This window comes from Oryctolagus cuniculus, chromosome 18 (assembly GCF_051225735.1).
Source record: "Oryctolagus cuniculus isolate XC-2025 breed Fujian yellow rabbit chromosome 18, ASM5122573v1, whole genome shotgun sequence".
Lineage (NCBI taxonomy): Eukaryota > Metazoa > Chordata > Mammalia > Lagomorpha > Leporidae > Oryctolagus > Oryctolagus cuniculus.
In genome coordinates, this window is record NC_142884.1 from 54962503 (window position 1) to 54986374 (window position 23872).

The 23872-nt window shown below is 38.1% G+C and overlaps 1 protein-coding gene across 9 annotated transcripts in view; it reads right to left on the reverse strand.

Annotated features, from left to right (window-relative positions):
* CDH8 (cadherin 8) overlaps window positions 1–23872 on the reverse strand; it is a 418197-nt gene that overhangs the window by 139933 nt on the left and 254392 nt on the right. For all 9 annotated transcript variants that reach the window (XM_070063301.2, XM_070063302.2, XM_070063300.2 and 6 more), the window contains exon 8: window positions 6908–7044. In XM_070063301.2, coding sequence (XP_069919402.1) covers window positions 6908–7044 — 137 coding nt within the window. The remainder of the gene's footprint in view (window positions 1–6907; window positions 7045–23872) is intronic.

Sequence of the window (23872 nt, forward strand, 5' to 3'; positions counted from 1 at the left end):
GTGCCCATATTGATGCCAGCATTGCGGGTGGTAGCTTAACACTGTACACCACAATTCCAGCCCCTGCTTTGTCACTTCTGACACAATTTCACTAATAGTAATAAGAAATAATGGTAATGAGAAAATAAAGTTTAAATTGTAACTGCAGTTAAAATAATTATTAACATTGAAATTACTACCCAAAGTTTCACAGGCAAAATAGCAGCACTAAATATATATTTTCTTTATCACACACACCTCTCAAGTGTAGCGAATCATTTCAAATCATACAGATGGAAACAAAGAGCAAAAGAGGTGTTAAGTAACTGACCAACAGAGTGTACATAAGTGAAAAAAATGAGTTCATCCTAGCAAACTGAGTTAGACACCTGATTCCTCAGCCCCCCACCTTATCTCCTTTGATTTCCACACTAATAGCTGCATTTTCTCTCCAGGTCTTTATGATCTCTCCATCCCAAAAGAGGAACCAAAGTCTAAGGATAAATTAACACAATATCATTCTTTTTTTATATATGATCTGTTCAAATATCTAGCCTCTTCTGTACTTTATCTGGTATTCCAACCCTGGAGATGACTACTTGCTGTCAGTGGCCAGTTTGTTGCAACTTGAAAAAAAATCTGGGTTTAGTGTTTGCTGCTTACCTACTCTCTGTTCTTCATATACAATTGTCTACAGTAATAATTGGTATAGAGACTTTGGGAAACGTGATTTATAAAGACAAACCAAAGCATTGCAAGGATAGGGGCCTCTTACCTATTCTTCTTTTGTAGATTAAGACTAAGGGGCTATTAATCACATTGACATCCAAAAAGAGTGCCTGGTTGAAATCTATATCTCCATTCTCAATCTGTGTGATCTTTCTAAAGTAGACCAGAAGAGAAGCAGGGAAAGGATGAATGAGATAAAGAGGTTGTGGGAGAAGATCGGTAGGACAGTTTCAGAACAAAAGGAAAACAAGGAGAAATTTCCCAGTCAATACACAGTTGTTCATAAAGTGTGCACTAGCAACAGTGGCAGGAGATTCATAAGAAAACGATATGGGCTACTCACAAGATTATATTCCTCTTGGACCTCATGAGTTATCTCCTTGAGCTTGGAACAACAACTCTAATTCTTCTGTTTAGGAATTATGGTGTAGATGATGAACCTTCCCTGAGAACCTGCAGCTTCCCCTACACTTTCCCATACTTTACTTCTCAGTTTTCTTCATACTATCCCTCTTGGCTAAGAACATTGATCTCCATTTTACAGCACCTGTGTGGTTATCTGAGGTGGGAGTCTTGATAGCAACTCAGTAAAGGACTACATTCCCAGACAGTCATGTTAGTCCTACTTCTACGACTTCTCTGATGCCTGGGAGCCCTTTAAATACTCCTCCAAACTTGAATTTCACTGAACATTTTGGACTCCAATGACCTTTTCCCTTTTACAAGAATTGTCTAACCAGACATTTTCTTCTCTCTATTTTCATCATTCCACCCTACACAAGGGAATTACCCTAATCTTAATAAAGTTGTAGCCCTGATTATGTCAGAGAAAAACAATGATGTGTTTTGGGCAGGATCTTGATAAAGTATCTGAAATCTTTAGCTCAATCAGGCTATGGAAGCATGTGCCTGCTACATTTTTAAAACCACTGCTTAGCTGTTGGCCAATCTCCACCATACATGAATCAAGGGCAAGAGGAAAGTCAGGGAACAGACACTGAAAGCCCAGTGTAAGGGCTGGATTAACAGGAGTATAAACAATTTATCCATCATTATCTAAAGATTATGAATGGATTCCATGCTAGGAGGCATAATTTTACTATGTTTAATTCAATTTTTACTACACCTAAGATTTTTAAGCAATTTTTGTTTCCATTTCATGGATGAGAAAACAGAGTAAAGAAGGGGAAATAATATACCCAGGGATATATGGCTAAGATATAGCTAAAACTCCAATTGCACCCAACTCCAGAATCCAAGGTTCCGCTAAATAATGAGCTGACTATAAAGGTATATATTTTTTCTAAGTGGCCTACGATGGACAAAGCAATTATTCTGGCAACTGGGCCCCATGCCAGGAAGAAACATTCCTTAAGTGCTAACAAACTACTATTTTCCCTGGGAGATTTAACCATCATTAGTGAAAAGCTTCATTTGCAATATTGTGTGCAGCCCACTGTAGTGGGCCAGAGCAATGCATTATCACTAACTCAAAGAGATTAATTTAATGGGCAATTATGTGCTTCCTGCCTTGAAATACTTTCAGGTAACCAATAGTTGTATGTTCTCTATAAATGACAATAGCCTGCTCTCAGGTACAGAGCCTCAAAGATTTTTGCCACTTTTCACTTCGTATCATCAAGTCCTCTGTCAAGGACACTCTAAAAATTGGCATTCAATATCTCTGGAATACCCTTGTAGGGACTCACTTCTAAGCAAACTGACTCCCTCAATATCCTCAGTTATCCTTACCTCTCCTATGGCATTGCTGGTTGCTCATGTTCTCTCATGTGGCAAACCTGAGCCCTAAATGTAGGGAAATCTCACATAAGTAGTGCAGAAATTTTTTTTTAAAAATCATCATCAAACAAAAAACCAAAAACATCTTCGCTCTTCGCTCTGTCTTCCTTTGCAGTACCATCAATTTTAATCACATGTATTTTTTTTTTTTTTTTTAGTTGAGGGGAGGAGAATTTGTGAAAACTAGATTCCTGATTCCTAATCTCTAGATTCTGATTTGGTAGGTCTTGGATGAAATCCAGGGCGATTTTTGTTTATTTGATCGAAACAATTATCTAGGTGATTCTAGTCTGCATTAAAAACCAGTCTCCTAAAATATACTTTGTTGTGTTCTATATTCTCTGTTGCTCAGCTTCCCAAACAATGAAATGGGAACTTAATATCAACTTGAAAATTTCAAAGCTTTATTTTGTCCATGAGGCAATATTCCTATCTCAGGTATAAATGCTAGACAAGGAGGGCTAGATCTAATCATACCTACTTGTCTTTCTGCCATCACAGCCTTGTCGCTGTTACCCTAGACTTCTGTTTTGTACAGGAAAACTATTTCATTCACTTCCTCAGGAAATGATGTGGCAGTGTCAGATGCTCATAGGAGGAGGAGGAGGAGGAGGAGGAGGAGGAAAAAAGAAAATCTAAGGGAGGCTTCTGTGGATGGCATTTAGAAGCATGTATCCTGCAGTTAATCAGCCAGTTCCAATGTTACACCTCTACCCCTGCAAATCTGTTCTCCATAAAACCTCGGGAATGTTCCTTAACCTGTGGCCGAGCTTTCTTGTCTGAACAATGTATATAATATAGTACCAATTTTCAAAGTATGTTTTGAGAATTAAATGTATTGTAGGTCTTACACTATGTTTTGACAGTGTTTAATTTATGAAGTGAATTCACCTAAAATCTTCTCAATCATGCCAAAGGCAGTCATGCGCTGCAGTTTCAAGAGAGGATAGGGTTGCAATTAGCAGGGAAATGTTATCTAAGCCTAATGTCTCATTAGCACATGGGTGTCTGTTTTACTGCCAGCATACATGGTGGGATGGCAGCCTGGATCCTTACCATTGGAATGCTTGGGTAATACACACACAGTGAGTGAAGTATCTCAGCCTTGGTTAAGTGAATCTTACACAAGAGGATAAAGAACATTTTCATTCTCATTAAAAGATAACAGATGGACTTCTGTAAAATCCACTTTTTGGCTTAATTTCATTTGTTTAAATCTTTTGTCTGATGAGATGGCATTCTGAGAATAATTTTAATTTGTTCTCCCTGGAATGAAAATTTCTTTATCATTATTAGCACCTCCCCCAGTGGGGTTCTGTTATTCAGGGTAGTTTTAAATATTCATCTCGGACAAATAAAACAAATCTCTCTTTATTATTTGTTCCCCAAGACATGGTCTGTGGCTTTGGAAGATAAACGTTACGCGATGGGCTAAGTAAACAAAACAAGGTTCTCCGCTAAATACATAATGATTCTGATTTTTTTCTAGGTTCTCCACGATCTTATAGAAATAAGATACTTCTTGCAGGATTTAGAACAAACATGGTTTAATTGTACATTTATAGTTTCCAGCTGTATGTCATCCCCAGCTTTTATCTTTACAAATAAAATTTACAGTTCTCTTTTGCATCCTCATTCTAGTAAGTTCTAGAAAAGTTATATGAAATTTTAAAAATCAGTAAACATCTAAATTTACAGTCTAACATTTCCTAAGAATTTGAATTTGAATTAAGCTTGTTTCTTGGCCAATATATGCCTGTGTATTTTGTGTGCTTTTCAATCTCTGAGCTAACAAACAAAGTAAAAGGTCAGAAAACCCCCACCGATTTTAAGAGAATAACATATTTTAAAAGGTTCACAGACAAACTGAGGAGCATGGTGGGGGCAGAGATACACTGTATTCATACTGAACCAACTATAAACCTTTAGAACACACTGGAGTTATTTCAATGAAAAAAAATGAAGAAAATGTTATTTGTTCTACTCACATTTTTAACAATTTGGTTATACTTTATTTGTAACAATAAGTTTAATGGCAATTTGTTAAGTGAAATAGTTTGCTGATACACAAAGGTAATTTTTTTTATTTATTAGGAAACAGTACTTTAATAGAATCATAGATTCTTTGAAGGAAGCCCATCATTGCATTTTTGTTCACTTGGACTGTATGGAATTGTTGGGATTCTCATCCCTTATCACCTTCCTTACCTCTCTGTCTTCTGTTTTGGATATCTCAGCAGATTAAACTTATTCATTTTCATACGCAGGTGCTTCCAGGTGCTGCTGGAAGGAAAACTCCAAGAAGGCAGTTTGCCTATTTTACTCCCTGCTATCCTTCCTAGACACCAAATGAGTACTTGGCAAATACCAAACATGCAATAAATAACTGCTGAACAAAGGAGCAAATGGATGTCTTCCCTGACTGGGTCTGGTACCCTTGCCACCCAGGAGTTAAGAGCTCATTGCCCTAGAACATCTGCTTTTGGATCTGTCTTCCCTATTTGCCTGTGATTCCTTGCAAATGAGTCTTTTGTTTCTGGATTTCCCTAAAACGTTTGTTACGCACCTGTTCTGTGTATTCATTTATTTTTGCTTCTTAGAATTGAGTACACGATTGCTTCTAATTAGGATAACTTTGATGAATATGTAAGTAAAGGCATCTACCACATAAAAAAGTAACATGAATTAAGGCTAACTCAACTACCTTGTACTCAATATGTAAGAAAAAATTTTGAAGGTATTTCTGCCTTCATACTTTAAGGAAAACTAGGACTCTCTTGAGCTTCTTATAAAACCTTAAACCAATCTAAATAAATATAGTTTTTCTCAGAGGCTTAAAGTGATACTGGGGCTTCAATATTTTAAATTACACAAAGTTCATGTTTGTAACCTTCTAAACTGAGTGAACACTCTTAATAAAACAGTATTACCAAATAGTGTTTTCTACTCTATGTTATAAGAAGAAACTACTGTCAGAGTAACACATTAGGGAAGAGAATTGTTCTGTGAAGGCAGGAAAAGCAGCAAAACTTCCATGATTTTGTCTCCATCCAGAACCAAAGCTTGATAGTTTTGAAATCACACATCAACTTGAATATATGATGTTTTCCTGTATTCAGGGCTTCTTTAAGACACAGACACTTCCCACTCTTGAATTTCACTCTTTCCACAGAAGTTCATTTTATAAGACTCCATGTGTTCGATTTTCCCCATATCACAGAACAACAAAATACCAGAATCAAGTTTTGACTCAAATTAACTGTGTATCTCAGACATGTGCCTCCTGTTTTCAGATTAGCTTCCAGAGACCAAAGAGTGAATTTGGAGGCATACATCCTAGAAGTATCATCTGCAGCCTCCAAATGGTGTGGATATCCATGAGTCCTACTTGACTGTTAGCTCCTTGTCTGTCTTCTCTTTACCCAAATTCCTTAAAGAATTTATTCTTTCCCTTGAATTTGTGTACAGCTTTTAAAGGTCTCATCAAGTTCTTTATGAAAGAAGGTTTCCAGCTAATAAGCAAAATGTATTTTGTTTAAAAACAAAATGAATTTGTTCCTCTTTTGCATGGGTTTAAAGAACAGAAATATGGACTGGTGGAGTGCAAGCTCTCCAAGATAGTGCAGAACTGAATTTCATCATACAGCTATTGTTTAGAGACTCAACAGTATCATTAAATGCGAAGAAGCCATGCTCATTAAAAGTCAACAGAAAGATTAATATATGTTATTTTACTAACCCAGAACTTACTACCCTATCATTAAAAGCTTAAAATGTCACATGCAATCATGAAAAAATTATATCAAATTAATTTTGAAGATAGAAGTTTAGCCTATCATTACTATATAAAATATATTAAACTCTAAAAGAGTTATCTATATCTATAAGCTCACCTCCACAACATAATATAAATTGATATTATGAAGTTCCCTTCTATGTTTTCCACATGTTATGTGTATGTGTATTTGTATAATTAAATATGTGAGTACTCTTTTCTATGTTGCATATTTCTATTAACGTTTACCTATTAACATTTACTTACTTAAATTACAGTGTATAGTTCTTGAATATTTTCAATCTATCCTTTTATTACAAATATTTTATCATATTTTGAAATGTAAATCATTGTGGTGGCTAAATAAAAGGTATAAATATATAAAATATAAAACATTTGGATGTAAGAATGTTTTTTTCCACATATATCTTACAACATTTTGGTAATTTACCACAAGGTAAATTACTGTGTGCTGAGATTATACATTCAAGGGCTCCTTGGGAACAATAGGATAAGTTCCATTGCTAAAATATATAATGGAAAGAAGGACCACTTATCAAGTGATCGGGAAGCACAAATTTAACTCAGCCACATGAGAATAAATGAACAAATCCAAGCACTTACTAATTTCAGTAGCAATGATTGTTATGTTGTGCCAAACACTTAATTCTCTGTCAAGTGGTGTTGCCAGCGTTATCTTCCCATCATCTGCATTAATGTTGAACTGTCTCTCCAGGTCAGTGTGCCGGTCGATGGAAAACCTACAAAACAGACATATCTGTAATCTACTTCAGTGTTTATATGATCCATGCATTCCACAGCAGACCTTGAGTAATCCTCGGAGAGCCATAGTTGTAAAGTCAAATGTTTTGGGAAACTCAGTGGTATCATAATTTGTAAAACAAAATGACTGAATGAGACACAAGAAACTCAACAATTATTGTCCAAGGAGCAATTAGCTACCTATGCAACATGGAGGTCATAAACTACCATCACTTTCAATAGGTAGCATCTTCAAAAACGGATGCTGATGAAGAGTTAATTGGACAATCCATCACATTTATTAGACAGCTTATGATAATTAGAACTTGCCACAAAATATCATATAAAACAATGAACTAAAGCCCAAAGCAGTATGGAGCTAGGCAATAAGCAGCTCATGACAATTTAAGGGAAATATATGTTTTGTTAAACGTTCATTTGACTGAATTACATGTAGAGGTTTCATTTCAATTTTGGTAGTGGTTGTTTAGTTTTCATTTTAAGCAAAGTATGCATATTTAGGTTTGCTGTTCATCTCAAGTCATAGAAAGCAGATCATTGTTGATTCTGTATGAAATTTTTTAAAGTCAGAGTTGATATTTTAGCATATTTGCAACACTAAATTAAAAATTTCATGTGGACGTGTTAGTAGTTCCTCTACTAAAAAAACTTTCAGAAAAGATTGTAAGCAAGATGTTCAGTGTCTAGAGCAAACTACTTCTCAGGAACACTAGGTATCAAGGTAACACATAAATTATCTATGCACAAGACTTATTAATACGTTTTATACATAAAGATTTGCTTTGGTTATAGAACATTGTATCCAATTAAATTAATGTCATACAGAATACCAACATACTTAGAAACATTTGCCCATAAGTGAATATTGAAAAGAATTAAAACACGATAGAATGGAAGCCCAAAGAAGGACATGTACAATCCCATTCCAGGAAAAACTTCTGTAGAAATCTCATATTGGAGGCAAGCTCCTCCAAAGTACACAGGAAATCTCTCTATTCAGTGATTCTCATTAACTCCCAAATATGAAATATGGTCCATGGTCAATTGGTACAGAATATTTCCTTTTTTATACATTTTCTTCATGAGAATTTACTGTGGAATCAAAAAAAAAAAGACAATACTACTACAGGGAAATGAGAAAAAAATAAATTTCTATAATCTTCCTTGGTTTTTTAATATTTCATTGCAAACTTTTTATATGTTTGTATATGAATATGTATCTCTTCATAGATATTCATATATAGCTATATTTAGTCACTAGTCAGGTAAGTCAGATAAGCAGGTAAAATAGGTACACAAATGAATTTTCTCCCTCCTTTTAGCAATATTTTCATAAGAAATGATATTACCATCCTTTATACTTGATTCAAAAGTTATCAGAAATTATATCCTTGTTATATCCTCATCACCAAAGACAAGTATCATTAAAGAATTTGGAATAATATTATAAAGAACTTAATGTTATTGATTTTTATGTTGACAAATTATCTTTAAAAACATTTGAATGAAATTATAATTCCTGATTTAACAATTTCTATGCTCCAAATATAACCAAGAAACTGACTCCCAGCTCAACTCCCATAGATGACTGGAGAAGTTCAGACAGGATTTAACTCAAAGACAGATGGGAATTAACAGTGCTCCAACAAAATCCTGAGAATGAAGTGTTTATTGTGAAGTGTTTGAATCTGTTATACTATGAAAGAAAGAAGAAAAGCCATTTTTCTAAGGAACAATGATGATTAATCAATTAGATCAGGGGGATTTCTAATTTAACCATAGAATCCCTGAACAGACATGAGTTCTGTTTCAGGTATCATGTATACTGATTCTTAAAAGAGCTAAAAAATAGAGAGAGAACTAAATAATCACTTTCTTCATTCCATTCATAGTTAAACTTTGCATGCATTTACAGGTCCTCTAGATTTTATTATCTCACATCTGATAATTCACATATTCTCTCATCAACCAATTGCCCTGAGGCTACAGGAAACTAAGCACATGAATCCCAAACCAGAAACACACTGCATGGCTATCTTGTTGTCCAGCAGTTGTCTTGAACTTCTAACCTAGACAAAGTAGTGGGAACAACTACAGGGTATTTGGAGTTTGGCAATTAGAAAGAAAACCCTTATTTAAATATGTCACACATATCACAAATTTGGAGCAAATGGTATCTGTTATGTATTGCTGTTTCTGAGATGATTACTGCGTTTACTAAGCCTTAATTTCTTTGCTGATAAATATGAAACACCTATATACCAGAAGTGGTTGTAAAAATAAAGGGGTTGGCACTGTGGCATAACAGATAACGCTGCCGCTTGTGACACCAACACTTCATATGGGTGCCAGTTTGTGTCCTGGCTGCTCTACTTCTGACCCAGCTCCCTGCTAATGGCCTGGAAAAAGCAGCAGAAGATGGCTCAAGTATTTGGGCCTCTGCCTCACACGTGGGAGACTGGATCAATGTTCCTAGCTTCAACTTGACCCAGCCCTGGCCCATGTGGCCATTTGGGACTGAATCAGCAAATGGAAGGTTCTCTCTCAGTCTCACCCTCTCTCTCTCTGATAAAATAAACTCTTTCAAATAAAAAAATAAATCAGGTAAAAAATAAAGTATAAAGCACAAGTCAGTCTCTATCACTATTAAAAATAGATATAAGGGGGCCGGCGCTGTGGTGCAGTGGGTTAACGCCCTAGCCTGAAGTGCAGGCATCCCATATGGGCGCCGGTTCAAGATCCGGCTGCTCCTCTTCTGATCCAGCTCTACTGTGGCCTGGGAAAGCAGCAGAAGATGGTACAAATCCTTGGGCCCCTGCACCCACGTGGGAGACCCAGAAGAAGCTCCTGGCTCATGGCTTTGGATTGGCGCAGTTCCAGCCGCTGTGGCCAATTGGGGAGTGAACCAGTGGATGGAAGATCTCTCTCTCTCTCCCTCTCTCTACCTCTCCTCTCTCTGTGTAACTCTGACTTTCAAATAAATAAATAAATCTTTAAAAAAATAGATATAAGATCATCTTCATCATCATCATCATCACTGTTATCATCCCTTGTCGAATGAAACTTTAATAAATATCCCTTTTTAGAGCATGCCTAAAGAAGAGAAAGCCCCTTCCTTAAAAAGTTGTAGAAGGTAGAAAAGTAGAAAAGCATTTGAATATTATTGAATTTTTGCATTTCTACCAAAGGCAGAGCTTCCCCCCCTCATTTTTAAGTTCTATTTCATGACAGACGTTATGGGATGACTCATAAGAATTGATAAAGGAGGCTATAAATACAGCCCTTTAGTAAGATCAGAAGTAAGAATGTCATAATATTATAAGATTACACAATAGAAAGAACTTGATGAGAAAGAAATTACTTAGCTTAAAATTCAGTTTAAAGTTTACCTCAACTATTTTGAGAAACTCCTTGCTACCTCTGTACAAATTTCACACATTTTATTGTCTTATCATAAAGGCTCCAAGAATAGCTAAAAAAACACAGAAATTGTAACTCAACGTTGGAGTCAACAGGCATGCACTAAACACCAAATCTGTACCAAGCAGAGTGTTAAGTGTTTTTCCCTTCTTCCATACTGCTCTCTTTGGTTTCTTAACAGTGGTCCCTTGGTATTCAGAGGTGGTGGAGAAGACCAATTCTAGGATCTCCCAAGAGTATGTTCAAGTCCCTTACATAAAGGGGCATAGTATTTGCATGGAATTTATGCACATGCTCTATACTTCAAATCACCTCTAGATTACTTATAATACCTACTACAATGTAACTACTGTTACACTGTTGTTATAACATTGCTTAGAGAATAATGACAAGAAAACACAAGTCTGTAACATGTTCATAACAGAGAAAACCCCCCATTGTAGGCCTACAGTGGTACAGGAATGAGATGCAAGGTGAATGATCATGGAATGCTAAAGACCTGAAATGAGGGAAAGGTACAGCAGGGTGCGCTTGAAAGTCACTTCTTTCACACTGATTCAGCATAGTGCTTAGCAATGGGACACATTCAAATTTTGCTATTTGGAAGTTTTTGGAACTTTTTTTTGACAGGCAGAGTTAGACAGTGAGAGAGACAGAGAAAGGTCTTCCTTTTTCCATTGGTTCACTCCCCAAGTGGCCGCTACAGCCAGCGCTGCGCCGATCCAAAGCCAGGAGCCAGGTGCTTCCTTCTGGTCTCCCATGCGGAGGTAGGGCCCAAGGACCTGGGCCATCTTCCACTGCCTTCCCGAGCCACACCAGAGAGTTGGACTGGAAGAGGAGCAACCGGGACAGAATCCGGCGCCCCAACCGAGACTAGAACCCAAGGTGCCGGCGCCGCAGGTGGAGGATTAGCCTAGTGAGCCGCGGCGCCAGCCCGTTTCTGGAACTTTTTTAAAAAAGATTTATTTATTTATTTGAGAGGAAGAGTTGCAGAGAGAGAGGGAAAGACAGAGAGGTCTTCCATCTGCTGGTTTACTCTCCAAATGGGCTCAATGGCTGGAGCTGGGCTGATCCAAAGCCAGTAGTCAGGAGCTTATTTTGGGTCTCCCACGCTGGTGCAAGGGCCCAGGCATTTGGGCCATCCTCTGCTGCTTTCCCAAGCCATTAGCAGAGAGCTAGATTGGAAGAGGAGCAGCCCGAACTCAAACCAGCACCCTTATGGGATGCTGGCACCACAGGCAGAGGATTAAACTACTACATCCAGTTTATAGGACTTTTAAAAATATTTTTTATCTGCAGTTGTTTGAAACTGAATATGCAGAACCCTGGGGGTAGAGCAGATCAACTGTATAATGCCTAAAAGAAAAATATCACCCTTGAGACAATTGCTAAATAGCTGAGCCAGAATAAATACATAGGTCCGATTCATTCTGAAGTCCATGCATCAGTTGAGCACAGATGGGTTCATATTATTCATGCATAAAGTGAGTATAGTAAGAGCATCTGACTAACAGGATTGTGAGCATTTGAAAAAACGATGAGACGAGATGATGCATGTGGCTCACTTCAGCAACACATGCAAGCCAACCACTAAGCACCAGGCACTGTGCCAAGGGCTCTCATTGCTTGTACGACAGTGACATCCTTACGTGCTTTACCTGCATATTCAATTTTCTGTACTGAGAGCTAGAATACAGAGTGCTATGATTTGAATGCTTGTGTGCCCTTAAAATTTATATGTCGAGTGGCCGGCATTGTGGCACAGTGTGGTAGGCCACTGCTTGTGATGCTGGTATTCCATACCATTTCCAATCCAGCTTCCTGCTAATGCACCTGGGAAGGCAATGGAAAGAGCTAGGGCTGATGTCACACATGTGGGAGACCAGGTAGAGTTTCTGGCTCCTGGCTTTTGACTGGCCCAAATCCGGCTGTTATAGTCATTTGAGGAGTGAACAAGTGGGTGGAAGACCCCCACCCCCCATACACACACTATCTTTCAAATAAATAAATCATTTCATGAAAAAAGTTATACATTGAAATTCTAACCTCAAGGCAATAGCCTAAGAAAGTAGAATTTTTGGATGTGACTAGGACCTAAGAGTTCTGATCTAACTGATAGAATTAGTGCCTTCCTAAAAGAGATCCCAAAGAGCTAGCAAGTAGCAAGTCCATTTCCATCATGTGAGCACACAGCAAGAAGTCAGCAACCCAGAAATCAGACCTCACTAGCCTCTGACCACACTAGCACACTCACCTTGGACTTCTCACTTCCCAGAACTGTAAGAAATGAATTCTATTCCTCATCTGCTTCTCAATCTATGGTATTTTCTTAGAACAGCCAAAATGGACTATAGCACAGAGTCTAACAAGTAATGATTTTTCTTATTTTGGAATACACTGATTTGCACATTTCCTAGGTACCTATATATTAACAAGCAATATCTAAACAAATAGGATTTGCTCAAAATGTATGATAAGAATTTACACTTTTTGTAAGTCAGAGAACAAAACCTCCATTTTCTATATTTTTTATAGGCGCTGGATAAATTTTTTAAAAGACTTATTTATTCATTTGAAATGCAGAGTTACAAAGAGGCAGAGGCAGAGAAGGAGAGAGGTCTTCCATCTGCTGGTTCACTCCAAAGATGGACGCAACAGCTAGAGCTGTGCTGATCTGAAGCCAGGAGCCTGGTGCTTCTTCTGGGACTCCCACATGGATGCAGGGGTCCAAGGACTTGGGCCATCTTCCACTGCTTTCCCAGGCCACAGCAGAGAGCTGGATTGGATGTGAAGCAACTAGGACTTGAACCAGTGGCCATACGGGATACTAACACTGCAGGCAGCAGCTTTATCTGCTACGCCATAGCACTGGCCCCTGAATAAATTTTTAATGCACTTTCATTTTCCCACAGACTCTTTGTTCAATTGCTTGAGACTCTGGCCTGGGTTTCTGGCTATTTCTTCTTGGGCTACCAGAACAGGCCAAGGGCATAGTCCCCTGACATCTTTATAATCTTATCATTAAGAACATGGATCCCTGGTACTAATACCTGAGCTCCCTTTTTTGCTTCATCCCTGACTTTGGATGATCTAGTCATGCCATTATTGTCTTTCTGCCCTTGTTGTTAAGTAAGGATTATTATGGTATTTGTGAGGTTGAAGTGAGATAATATGTATAAAACACTTATAAAGGCACTGCATACTTAAGAATATTCAATAAATGTATAATAAAATATTTAATATTAATATTACTTACAGGGAAACAATAAGAATTTTACTTATGATTCTCTGGTCCCTTCCCAGGTACAGGTAGCACACCTTCCACTGACTGTTTCACTTTTCTGTTCCTCAACAAGTACATGTGGATTTTCATATCCATGGAAGCAAGTATTGCAAAGATGCTAGTCTAAGTGATTAAAGATAAACCTGAGAAGTGGGTGAGTGGGTAATTGGCAAAGTAGTTAAAACAACTTTTGGGATATCTGCATCCCATCTTAGAGTGCCTGGATTTGAGTCCTGGATCCACTCCTGATAATGTGCTCCCCGGGAGGAAGCAAGTTTGTCTCAAATACTTGGGTACCTAAAATTCAAGTGAAAATTGAGATTGAATTCCTGGCTTCAGGTTGGCCAAGCCTCAGCTGTTGCGAGCATCTGGGGAGTGAAATAGTGGATGGATAATCTGCTTCCAGCTGTCTTTCTCTGTCTCTCTTTCAAATAAATATAAAGTAAAAAATTTTTAAATATGTACAGCTGGGGGCCGGCGCCGTGGCTCACTTGGTTGATCCTCTGCCTGCAGCGCCTCCGCCTGCAGCCAGCATCCCATATGGGTGCCGGGTTCTGGTCCCGGTTGCTACTCTTCCAGTCCAGCTCTCTGGTGTGGCCTGGGAGGGCAGTGGAAGATGGCCCAAGTGCTTGGGCTCCTGCACCCGCATGGGAGACCAGGAGGGGGCACCTGGCTTCCGGCTTCGGATTGGTGTAGCGCCAGCCGTGGTGGCCATTTGGGGAGTGAACCAGGGGAAGGAAGACCTTTCTCTCTGTCTCTCTCTCTCTCACTGTCTATAACTCTACCTGTCAAACAAACAAAAAAAAATATGTACAGCTGGTGAGGCAGAGTAAGCAATATTATAAAGTACTTCCATTTCTAGTACCACTTTAGGTATTTATTTTTCTACCAACTTTTCGGACCAAAATCTATTGGCCCAAAATCTCTATCACACAAAATGTCTATTGCAGGCTCAAATATTTTTGGACAGATTGAATTCTGTGTTATTATTGAGTATTTTAAGAGCTTTTTTTTCCCTTTTTTTAAATTTATTTTTTAAGGAATACAAATTTCATAAGTACAACTTTAGGAATATAGTTATTCTTCCCACCATACCCACCCACCCACCTACACTCCCATCCCTCTCCTCCTCCCCCTCCCCTTGCCAGTTCAATTCTCCATTAAGACTCATTTTCAATTAACTTTGTACACCAGAAGACCAACTCTATACTACACACACACACACAAAAAAAAAACTCTTTGAAAATTAGTTTTACAATTAACTATAATAATACAACTCATCAAGGACAGAAGTCCTGCATGGGTAGTTGGTACACAGTTACTCCTGTGGCTAATTTAACAATTAACACTCTTATATATGACATCAGTGACCACCCAAGGCTCTTGACATGAGCTTCCTAGGTTCTGGAAGCCTTTTGAGTCCACAAACTCTGTCAGTATTTGGACAAGGCCATAAGCAAAGCAGAAGTTCTCTCCTCCCTTTAGAGTGAAAAGTACATCCTTCTTTGATGAAGACTTCTTTCTGCTTGGGTCTCAACTCATGGAGATCCTTCATGTAGAACATTTTTTCCCACAGTGTCTTGGCCAAAATGTTTTCACAGGCTTTTTAGCCAGACCAGAAAGACGTAAGGGCTGATTCTGAGGTCAGAGTGTTACTTAAAGTGATTGTATGAGCTTTATTTTAAAAGTGAAATAGAAATCAAGCCACTTTTAGGAATATTCTCAGAAAATGTGGCCCTCTCACCCCTCACCATCCCACTTCACACACATATACCAGCTATATCAACTCTATCTCTTGCTGCAAGATTCATCTTGTTTTATTCTGGTCCTCAGAGCTGTTCCCATCCATTCTATCCTTCAGTTCCTTCCTTACTCTCCTATCATTTTATGGCTATAGTACCTGCAGTAAGGGTCACTACTAAATTGCAAGACTTTGATAGTTTTTCCCTCAAGTCAATGCACAGAAAACACTTACAAAGAGAAAAAAAATGGTTAAAAATAATAAATGTAGAGTAACAACTTAAATTTTAGAATATAACATATTGTGTAAGTTCTCAGCATAGTATGATATGAGGTAGATACTTTGGAAGGAGACCTTAAGGCCACTTTGTTTTCCTGGGATTCCCAATGCCCTTTATATTGTAGTACATAGGCTGAATGAAAACCTTAGAAGCCAGAGAATCTATAGTAGAATCATACCTGGAGGATCACATTGAAACTATTTACCTCACAACCACTGTGGAAGATAGTATGGAGATACCTCAGAAATCTGAATACAGACCTACCATATGATCCAGCCATCCCATTCCTGGGAATTTATACAAACCAAAAGAACTCAGTATATGATGAATAGTCATGTGTACCCCCATGTTCATTACAGTACAAGTCACAATAGCTAAGATATGGAACCAGTCCAGAAGTCCATCCACTATTGACTGGAAAAGAAATTATGGTATATATACACTATGGAGTCCTACTTGGTTGTAAAAAAATACATAAATAAAAGAAATCCTGTCTTTTGCAACAAGATGGTCACAACTGGAATCCATTATAGTTAATGAAATAAACCAATCACCAAAAGACAGATATAATATGCTTCTCCTGATCTGATGTAATAGAATAGTAAAATGTAGTGTATTGGTCTGAAACAGACATCTTGATATTTGATGATTGTTTATAACACTTGTCTCTTTCATAAAGGAACAGTGCTTTGTTTAGAAGTGTTTCTTTTTCTTCATGCTATTTGTTGAGCTCCATTATTAAACTAGGGTTAACTATATGCTCATTAAGTATACTGAAAATAGATCATGGTAAAGGTTAAGAGTGGGAATCTGAGAGGGAGAGGGAGGAGGGGTTTGGGGTAGGGGAGGATGACAGCGTTGGGGGGTGGGGATCCCACTATGTTATTAATCTGAATATATGAAATACATGAAACTTGTATAACTAATAAAATTTTTTAAAAAGAAACAAACTGCATACCTCCTCTTAATCTCATATGCTCATCTACAAATGGTAGAAATGATCTACTTCACAGAGTAGTACTTTGCAGTAAGTGAATTGATAAGTGACTCACATTAGACACAAGAAGAAAGATAATGAACCTATTTCTCTATCCATATGGGATCTCTTTAGGCCCATATTGACTGTGGAGATGAAAATCCAGAAAATGGAAAGATAAAAATAAAGTCTGCCATTTGCATCCTTTAAGGGTTTATGCAAAAACAAAACCATTCAAGTGACAGTTTAAAAGCATTCTAAAATTCCTTGTTGTGTTCATCTAAACCAGTGTTGACCACTTTCAAAACATGTACTACTACTACGGGTATCTCTATAAATCACAGATTCTGAGCTAAATAGATTAGAAACTGTATTGAGTTTCCTAGCTTTTAAGTCACCCACAGGATGCATTCTACATATGTCCTCAAGTTTTGCTGATCTTCATTTACTTAAGAATGTCTCTACTATTACATCACAATTATGATCTGACCTTTGTTCTTCAAGGATAGACTGTTCAATTCACATATCACATCAGATAAATCAGACTTTTGTATTAGAGTTACTCAATAATTGCTTATTGGAAAGATATTCAAATATTTATTGAGCATGGGTTGAAAAATAAACAAATATATGGAAAAATAGTAGATGGAAGAGGAAAAGAGAATAACAAGTATTGAGAAGCATAATGTCTTCTATTTTGTACTTTTTATTTTTTATGATTTATTATTTATTTGAAAGGCAGAGCAACAGAAAGAGGAGATAAAGACAAGGCCAAAGCCATGAGCCAGAACTCCACACGGTACCCCATGTGGGTGTCAGGGACCCAAGTTCTTGGGGCATCCTTCACTGCTTTCCTAGGCACATTAGCAGAGAGCTGACTAGGAAGCGAAGCAACTGAGACTTGAACCAGCACTCTGATATGGAATGCCATCATCACAGACAGCGTAGCAATCTGCTGTGCCACAATACCAGCCCCTCTAATTTATATGATTGAAGGCCTAGTATTTTTATCTCTAATACTGAAGTCGCCATTCTCTTTATTGAGAATATGTAGTCATGGGTTTGCTGTTCTTTTTCAGAATTCCTTGTGATGCAACAGATAAAAGACATGGTATTGTGAAGAACTGTAAGCACATCGGAGAGCCATCTTCCTGCCACAGTAAAAACAAACTTCTCATTAACATGGTGGGAAGTAGCATGTGAGAAAATGGGCTCCTGGTGTCATGTGAATATCAATTCTAAAGACTCTCTTGGAAATAGAGAGTGCCTTTCAAATGCCATAGATAAGCATTAGAAACTATATCATCCATGATAACTAGCATTCACAGTAGCAATTTAAATGTTTTCACTTTTAGTCCAACAGATACTGATTGGCTTCACTTCCACAGTTCCTCTAACCTACAGGACTGTTTCTTAAAATAAATGTTCAGGAATTCATCATTTCATGTAGTGGAATTAAGGATGAAAGTGCAAGAAATTTCTTACTTCATTGCTCAGCCTTTTGTTCAAAGATGATAATTTAATACACTATTCTCTGACCACAGACACAAGTCCATATCACCAGTTTATTTAATTCTGAATAGTTTACAGAGATCAGAAATAAATTTAAGAAAATACAGTGGTGCAGTGGCTGAGAATAGTTCAAAATGGCCAACTTAATCAAATTACATTGAGAGATAGCATCTATTTTGCTACATGATATCAAACAACTTTTAACCAAGTGATACATTTCTTCCACTAATATAGTCCAACTATATATATATATATATATATATAGACAGGCAGAGCGGACAGTGAGAGAGACAGAGAGAAAGGTCTTCTTTTTCCATTGGTTCACCCCTCAATGGACGCTGCGGCCGGCGTGCTGCAGCCAGCACACCACACTGATCCGAAGGCAGGAGCCAGGTGCTTCCTCCTGGTCTCCCATGTGGGTGCAGGGCCCAAGCACTTGGGCCATCCTCCACTGCCTTCCCGGGCCACAGCAGAGAGCTGGTCAGGAAGAGGAGTGACCAGGACCGAATCCGGCGCCCCGACCAGGACTAGAACCCAGTGTGCCGGCGCCGCAGGTGGAGGATTAGTCCATTGAGCCGCACGCCGGTCTACATATATATTTCAACCCCACCTCCTCTATGTGTGTTTGTGTGCATTTATATTAAAAGTTTTCTTGCAAATATATGCATATAGTTCTCTACCCCTTCCTCCAGGTCATCCCCAGAGCTATATATTCACACAGAGCCCCCACTCTCTGTGCAATTACTTTTTCTTGTTTGCAATATACAGCATCAGCCTATGACAATATCATGAAGATTTTCATGATTTTTAGAACCACGTTTCTAAGGTCAGAGAGTCTTCTGTTTTCATTCCCTGTGACTCCAGGGCCACAAAGGCAAACTGCAGGTTAAGTCTGGAGTGCACACAGGCAGCCACGCTGATTAACATAATAATGGGATAAATAAATAACAGGTTAAAAAAGTTATTCAGAGCTGTATTCATCCTACTACAATAGACACAGCTTTGTGAAACATCTAATATTTTTTCAGAGAATAAATCTTCTGTTCCTAACTTCTCTGCTAAACCAATTAATATATCTGAATTTCAATCACTTCATATAAAAATGAAAATAGGATTGCCTATCTTAAAAGTTTAATGTGTAGCTATAATGAGCTAATATATTGTGTTTTTTTTTAAGATTTATCTATTTATTTGAAAGTCAGAGTTACACAGAGAAGGAGAGGCAGAGAAAGAGGTCTTCCATCCGCTGGTTCACTCTCCAACTGGCCACAACAGCCAGAGCTAAGCCAATCCGAAGTCAGGAGCCAGGAACTTCCTCAGGGTCTCTCACATGTGTGCAGGGGCCCAAGGACTTGGGCCACCTTCTACTGCTTTCCCAGGCAACTGCAGGGAGCCGGCTCAGAAGTGGAGCAGCCGAGACTCAAACGGGGGCCCATATAGGATGCCGGCACAGCAGGCAGCAGCTTTACCCGCTAGCCACAACGCCGGCCCTGAGCTAATATTTTGTAATTGTCCTCATAACTTATTACGTGATATCAGAGTGAATGTTTATCATTATCTTTAGAAGAGACTCTAACAAACATTTAGGTAATTTTAAACAACAATAGCTACAGCAAATGTATTTGAAAGATTCTAGTATTTGGGTTCCACATGGAGATAGCCATAATTTTGTTGAATTTCTACTTGATTTCACCCAACTGTGAAGGAGATTCACTCAACACAATCATTCTTGGGTACTTTTTACTTTATTTAGTGTTCAATATATAAATCTCAGATTCCAAACCTATGTCAACTCATTGGTGGTCTGATTTCCTCAGCGTGTGATTTTTATAGCTTGTTCCACATTCACATTGGGAAAATAACATTATAAAGCCATAGTTTCATGTAATTTTGTGTAGCATTGGAGCAACAAAAAAATTGCTCCATAATGAATCCTAAAGTTTGACACAGGATCAATTCTCCAAAATTTACATAATACCTTTGGAGAAATTGGAACATATTTTTCCCAGACTCAGGAAAATAATCATGCATAACTGAGAATTCTAAGCATGATGATCTGATAGCAAACATATAAAAATGGAATGCACTTTTATAGCCTGAGAAGAGATTAAATTTAAATTTTTATATTTTATTTAATTTCAACAAAATCTTAGTGATTGACTCTGATGGCCAAGAGTGATACTAAACATTTGAATAAAGCCTCTCAGACACATTGCCGTGACATTTTCATTGCTTAGAATGAAAAATGGCTAGCTTTGTAATGGAATAATGCTTCCAGTGCAGTGTGAAAGGATTTCCAAATCTGTGTGTGTGTGTGTTGGGGAGAGCTCTTGGTCAGAGATGGTACCAGGGGGAGATAGCATCTGTTCTGAAACACCAACAAGGTATAGAAGTCTCCCAGAAAGATTACATAGGCAAATCATCCTCAGCAGAGAGAAACTGACATAGAAAACATCAGGGTTTGGGCTAACTTAGCAAACTACAAAATTAAAGGCCCAAACTAAGCTTAGGGATGTGAATACCCTATGATTTTCCTTCCCATCTTTCCATTCTATTTGCTCCCCTCCTTCATTCATTCATTTTTCTTTATTGATTAATTCCTGTGTGCAAGATATTGGTCTAGGTGCCAAGATGACATACCTTGCCCTCATGAAACTGAGTCTATATGTGAGAGAACATAATGAAAATAAATAAGCCTTTTCAGAGCTAACAGTGATGAAAGCATAAAAAAATGAAGAGGGCTGAGATACACAATATATTACAAAAACTACCCATATTAAATGAAAGCAAACATAGAAAGTCTGAGTTAGGAATAGGTAGTGTGTTTAAAGATTTTAACAAGGGATAGTATGATTGAAGTTTAAGAGAAAAAATGGGGAAAGATTATCACAGAGCAAATAATGAAGGATTGTGGAAACCATGCTTTAAAAAATTATTTTTTCCTACAGGAAATGGGGAGCCACTTAAAAATATTAATATATAGCAAAGAAATGCACAGCTGGATTCCATAGAACTTTCTGTGGTAGCAGAAATATGTCTGTGCTATCCAATGTGGGAACTATTGGTTATAACAGCTATATGTGAATATTTAACCCTTTCAATCCAGCTAGTATAACTGAAGAACTGAAATGTTAATTCAATATAAATCCAAAGAATGCTACGTGGGTACCATATTGTCCATCACAGATCTGAACTGAGTTAGCAAACATCTTGGCACCTATGGAGAAATCAAAGTATAGAAGATGGGAAAATAAGGTTTTTATAACTATTAAAGTTATAAATGATGGTATTTGAACTTATAACCAAAATAAACAGGCCATGGTGATTATTTGGGTGTGGGAGTTAAAATAGATGGAGGAGTCGGGGCGCCGGATTCTGTCCCGGTTGTCCCTCTTCCAAGCCAGCCCTCTGCTGTGGCCAGGGAGTGCAGTGGAGGATGGCCCAGGTGCTTGGGCCCTGCACCCCATGGGAGACCAGGAAAAGCACCTGGCTCCTGGCTCCTGCCATCGGATCAGCGCGGTGCGCCGGCCGCAGCGCGCCGGCCGCGGCGGCCATTGGAGGGTGAACCAACGGCAAAAGGAAGACCTTTCTCTCTGTCTCTCTCTCTCACTGTCCACTCTGCCTGTCAAAAATAAAAAAAAAAATAAAAAAAAAATAAAAAAATAAAATAAAAAAAAAATAGATGGAGGAGTCTCAAAGAAATAGTCTCATAATCTCCTCTATTAACCTATATTTCTTTTCAAATCAGAAAAATATCCTATTTTGTTTCCTGTTAGGCATTTCTATGTAATCATTGAAATACACCAAATGGAACAGAAATATTCATGTAAGTATTAATGAAGGAAAATTAAATCTTTGTAGAAATTTACTGAATTTGGAACCATCAGTGTTTATGTGAAATTTTTTTCTAGGCTATGCCTTTCTAAAATGGGAGATAAGCATTGTGAATATAAACTGTTTAATACTAAACAGTCCATGATGGCCTCGATCTTCACTGTTCATTCTGAGGACACCTGAATCCCAACCCACTTTCATGAATGTCCTTTGGTTGACACTGACCTAAGGATATAAGAGACAATCTAGGATTAGTGTACCCACAATCATCCTTAAATGACATCTTTTTAAAGCTATCACTCAGCCGGCGCCGCGGCTCACTAGGCTAATCCTCTGCCTTGCAGCGCCGGCACACTGGGTTCTAGTCCCGGTCGGGGCACCGGATTCTGTCCCGGTTGCCCCTCTTCCAGGCCAGCTCCCTGCTGTGGCCAGGGAGTGCAGTGGAGGATGGCCCAAGTGCTTGGGCCCTGCCCCCCATGGGAGACCAGGATAAGTACCTGGCTCCTGCCATCCGATCAAGCGCGGTGTGCTGGCCGCAGCACGCCAGCCGCGGCGGCCATTGGAGGGTGAACCAACAGCAAAAGGAAGACCTTTCTCTCTGTCTCTCTCTCACTGTCCACTCTGCCTGTCAAAATAATAATAATAATAATAATAAATAAAAAATAAACAAAAATAAAGCTATCACTCATGTTATTGATGGATTCTCTATATATGTAAAAGAGTCAAGGTTGATAATGCTACATCAACAAAAGAACAGAGGTAATATGAGATAGAAAAAGCACCCTACTATATAGCAGGTTGTGAACACAGAATCACAGCCAGTGTTAACAGTTAGTAATACATTTAACACATTTATCATCTTTCATAATTCTCAAACTCTCTGCTAATCCCTGTACATTAATTTCTCATCTAATCTCCTCTACAAAGTAGCGAAGAAGCTCATATATATATTTTCATGACAATCAATGTCCATGGTTATAACGTGAAGATAATATGGATTTTTCCCAGTTATAAAGTTAATAAGGGGCCAGCATTGTGGCATATCAGGTGAAGCTGCCACCTGGAATGCCAACATCCAACACGGACACCATTTTTGGTCCTGGCTGCTTTACTTCCAATCCAGCTCCCTGCTAATGACCTAGGAAGAGCATCAGAAGATGGTCCAAGTGCTTGGGGCCCTGATACCCACGTGGGAATCCTTGAAGAAGTTCCTGGCTTCTGTCTTCAGCCTGGCCCAGCCCTGGCTGCTGCAGCCAGCCGGGGAATGAACCAGTGGATGGAAGATCTCTCTTCCTCTCTAACTCTGATTTTCAAATAAATTAGTAAATCTAAAAAAATAAAAAGTTAGTGAGATAGCCATGATAGTATCCAGACCATAGTATCTGGCACATAATATACTCTTAATAAATGTTGGATAGCAATTTGGATCATGGTATTTGATTAAACAAGTTTGTCCAGTTTTGGTTAAAATCTTTCACAATGTAAAAAAAAAAAAAGGTTTTTATTGAAAACATGCACACCCTCGAAATAGTAAAAGAGTAATGCCTAAGCCTTTCGAATCCATAAAAGACATGGTTTTTGAAAAATATAATAAACTTGCATAAATTTTAATATTTAATTGGACATTCATGCTCAGTTAGCAAGTGCTAAAGACATATGGTAAATGATGAGAATTAATTGGTGAAAAAGATGTAATTCTAACTCTTAAAGGATGGAGACAGGTTTATTTTGAAATGGCTTGATTATTTGTCTAATATACA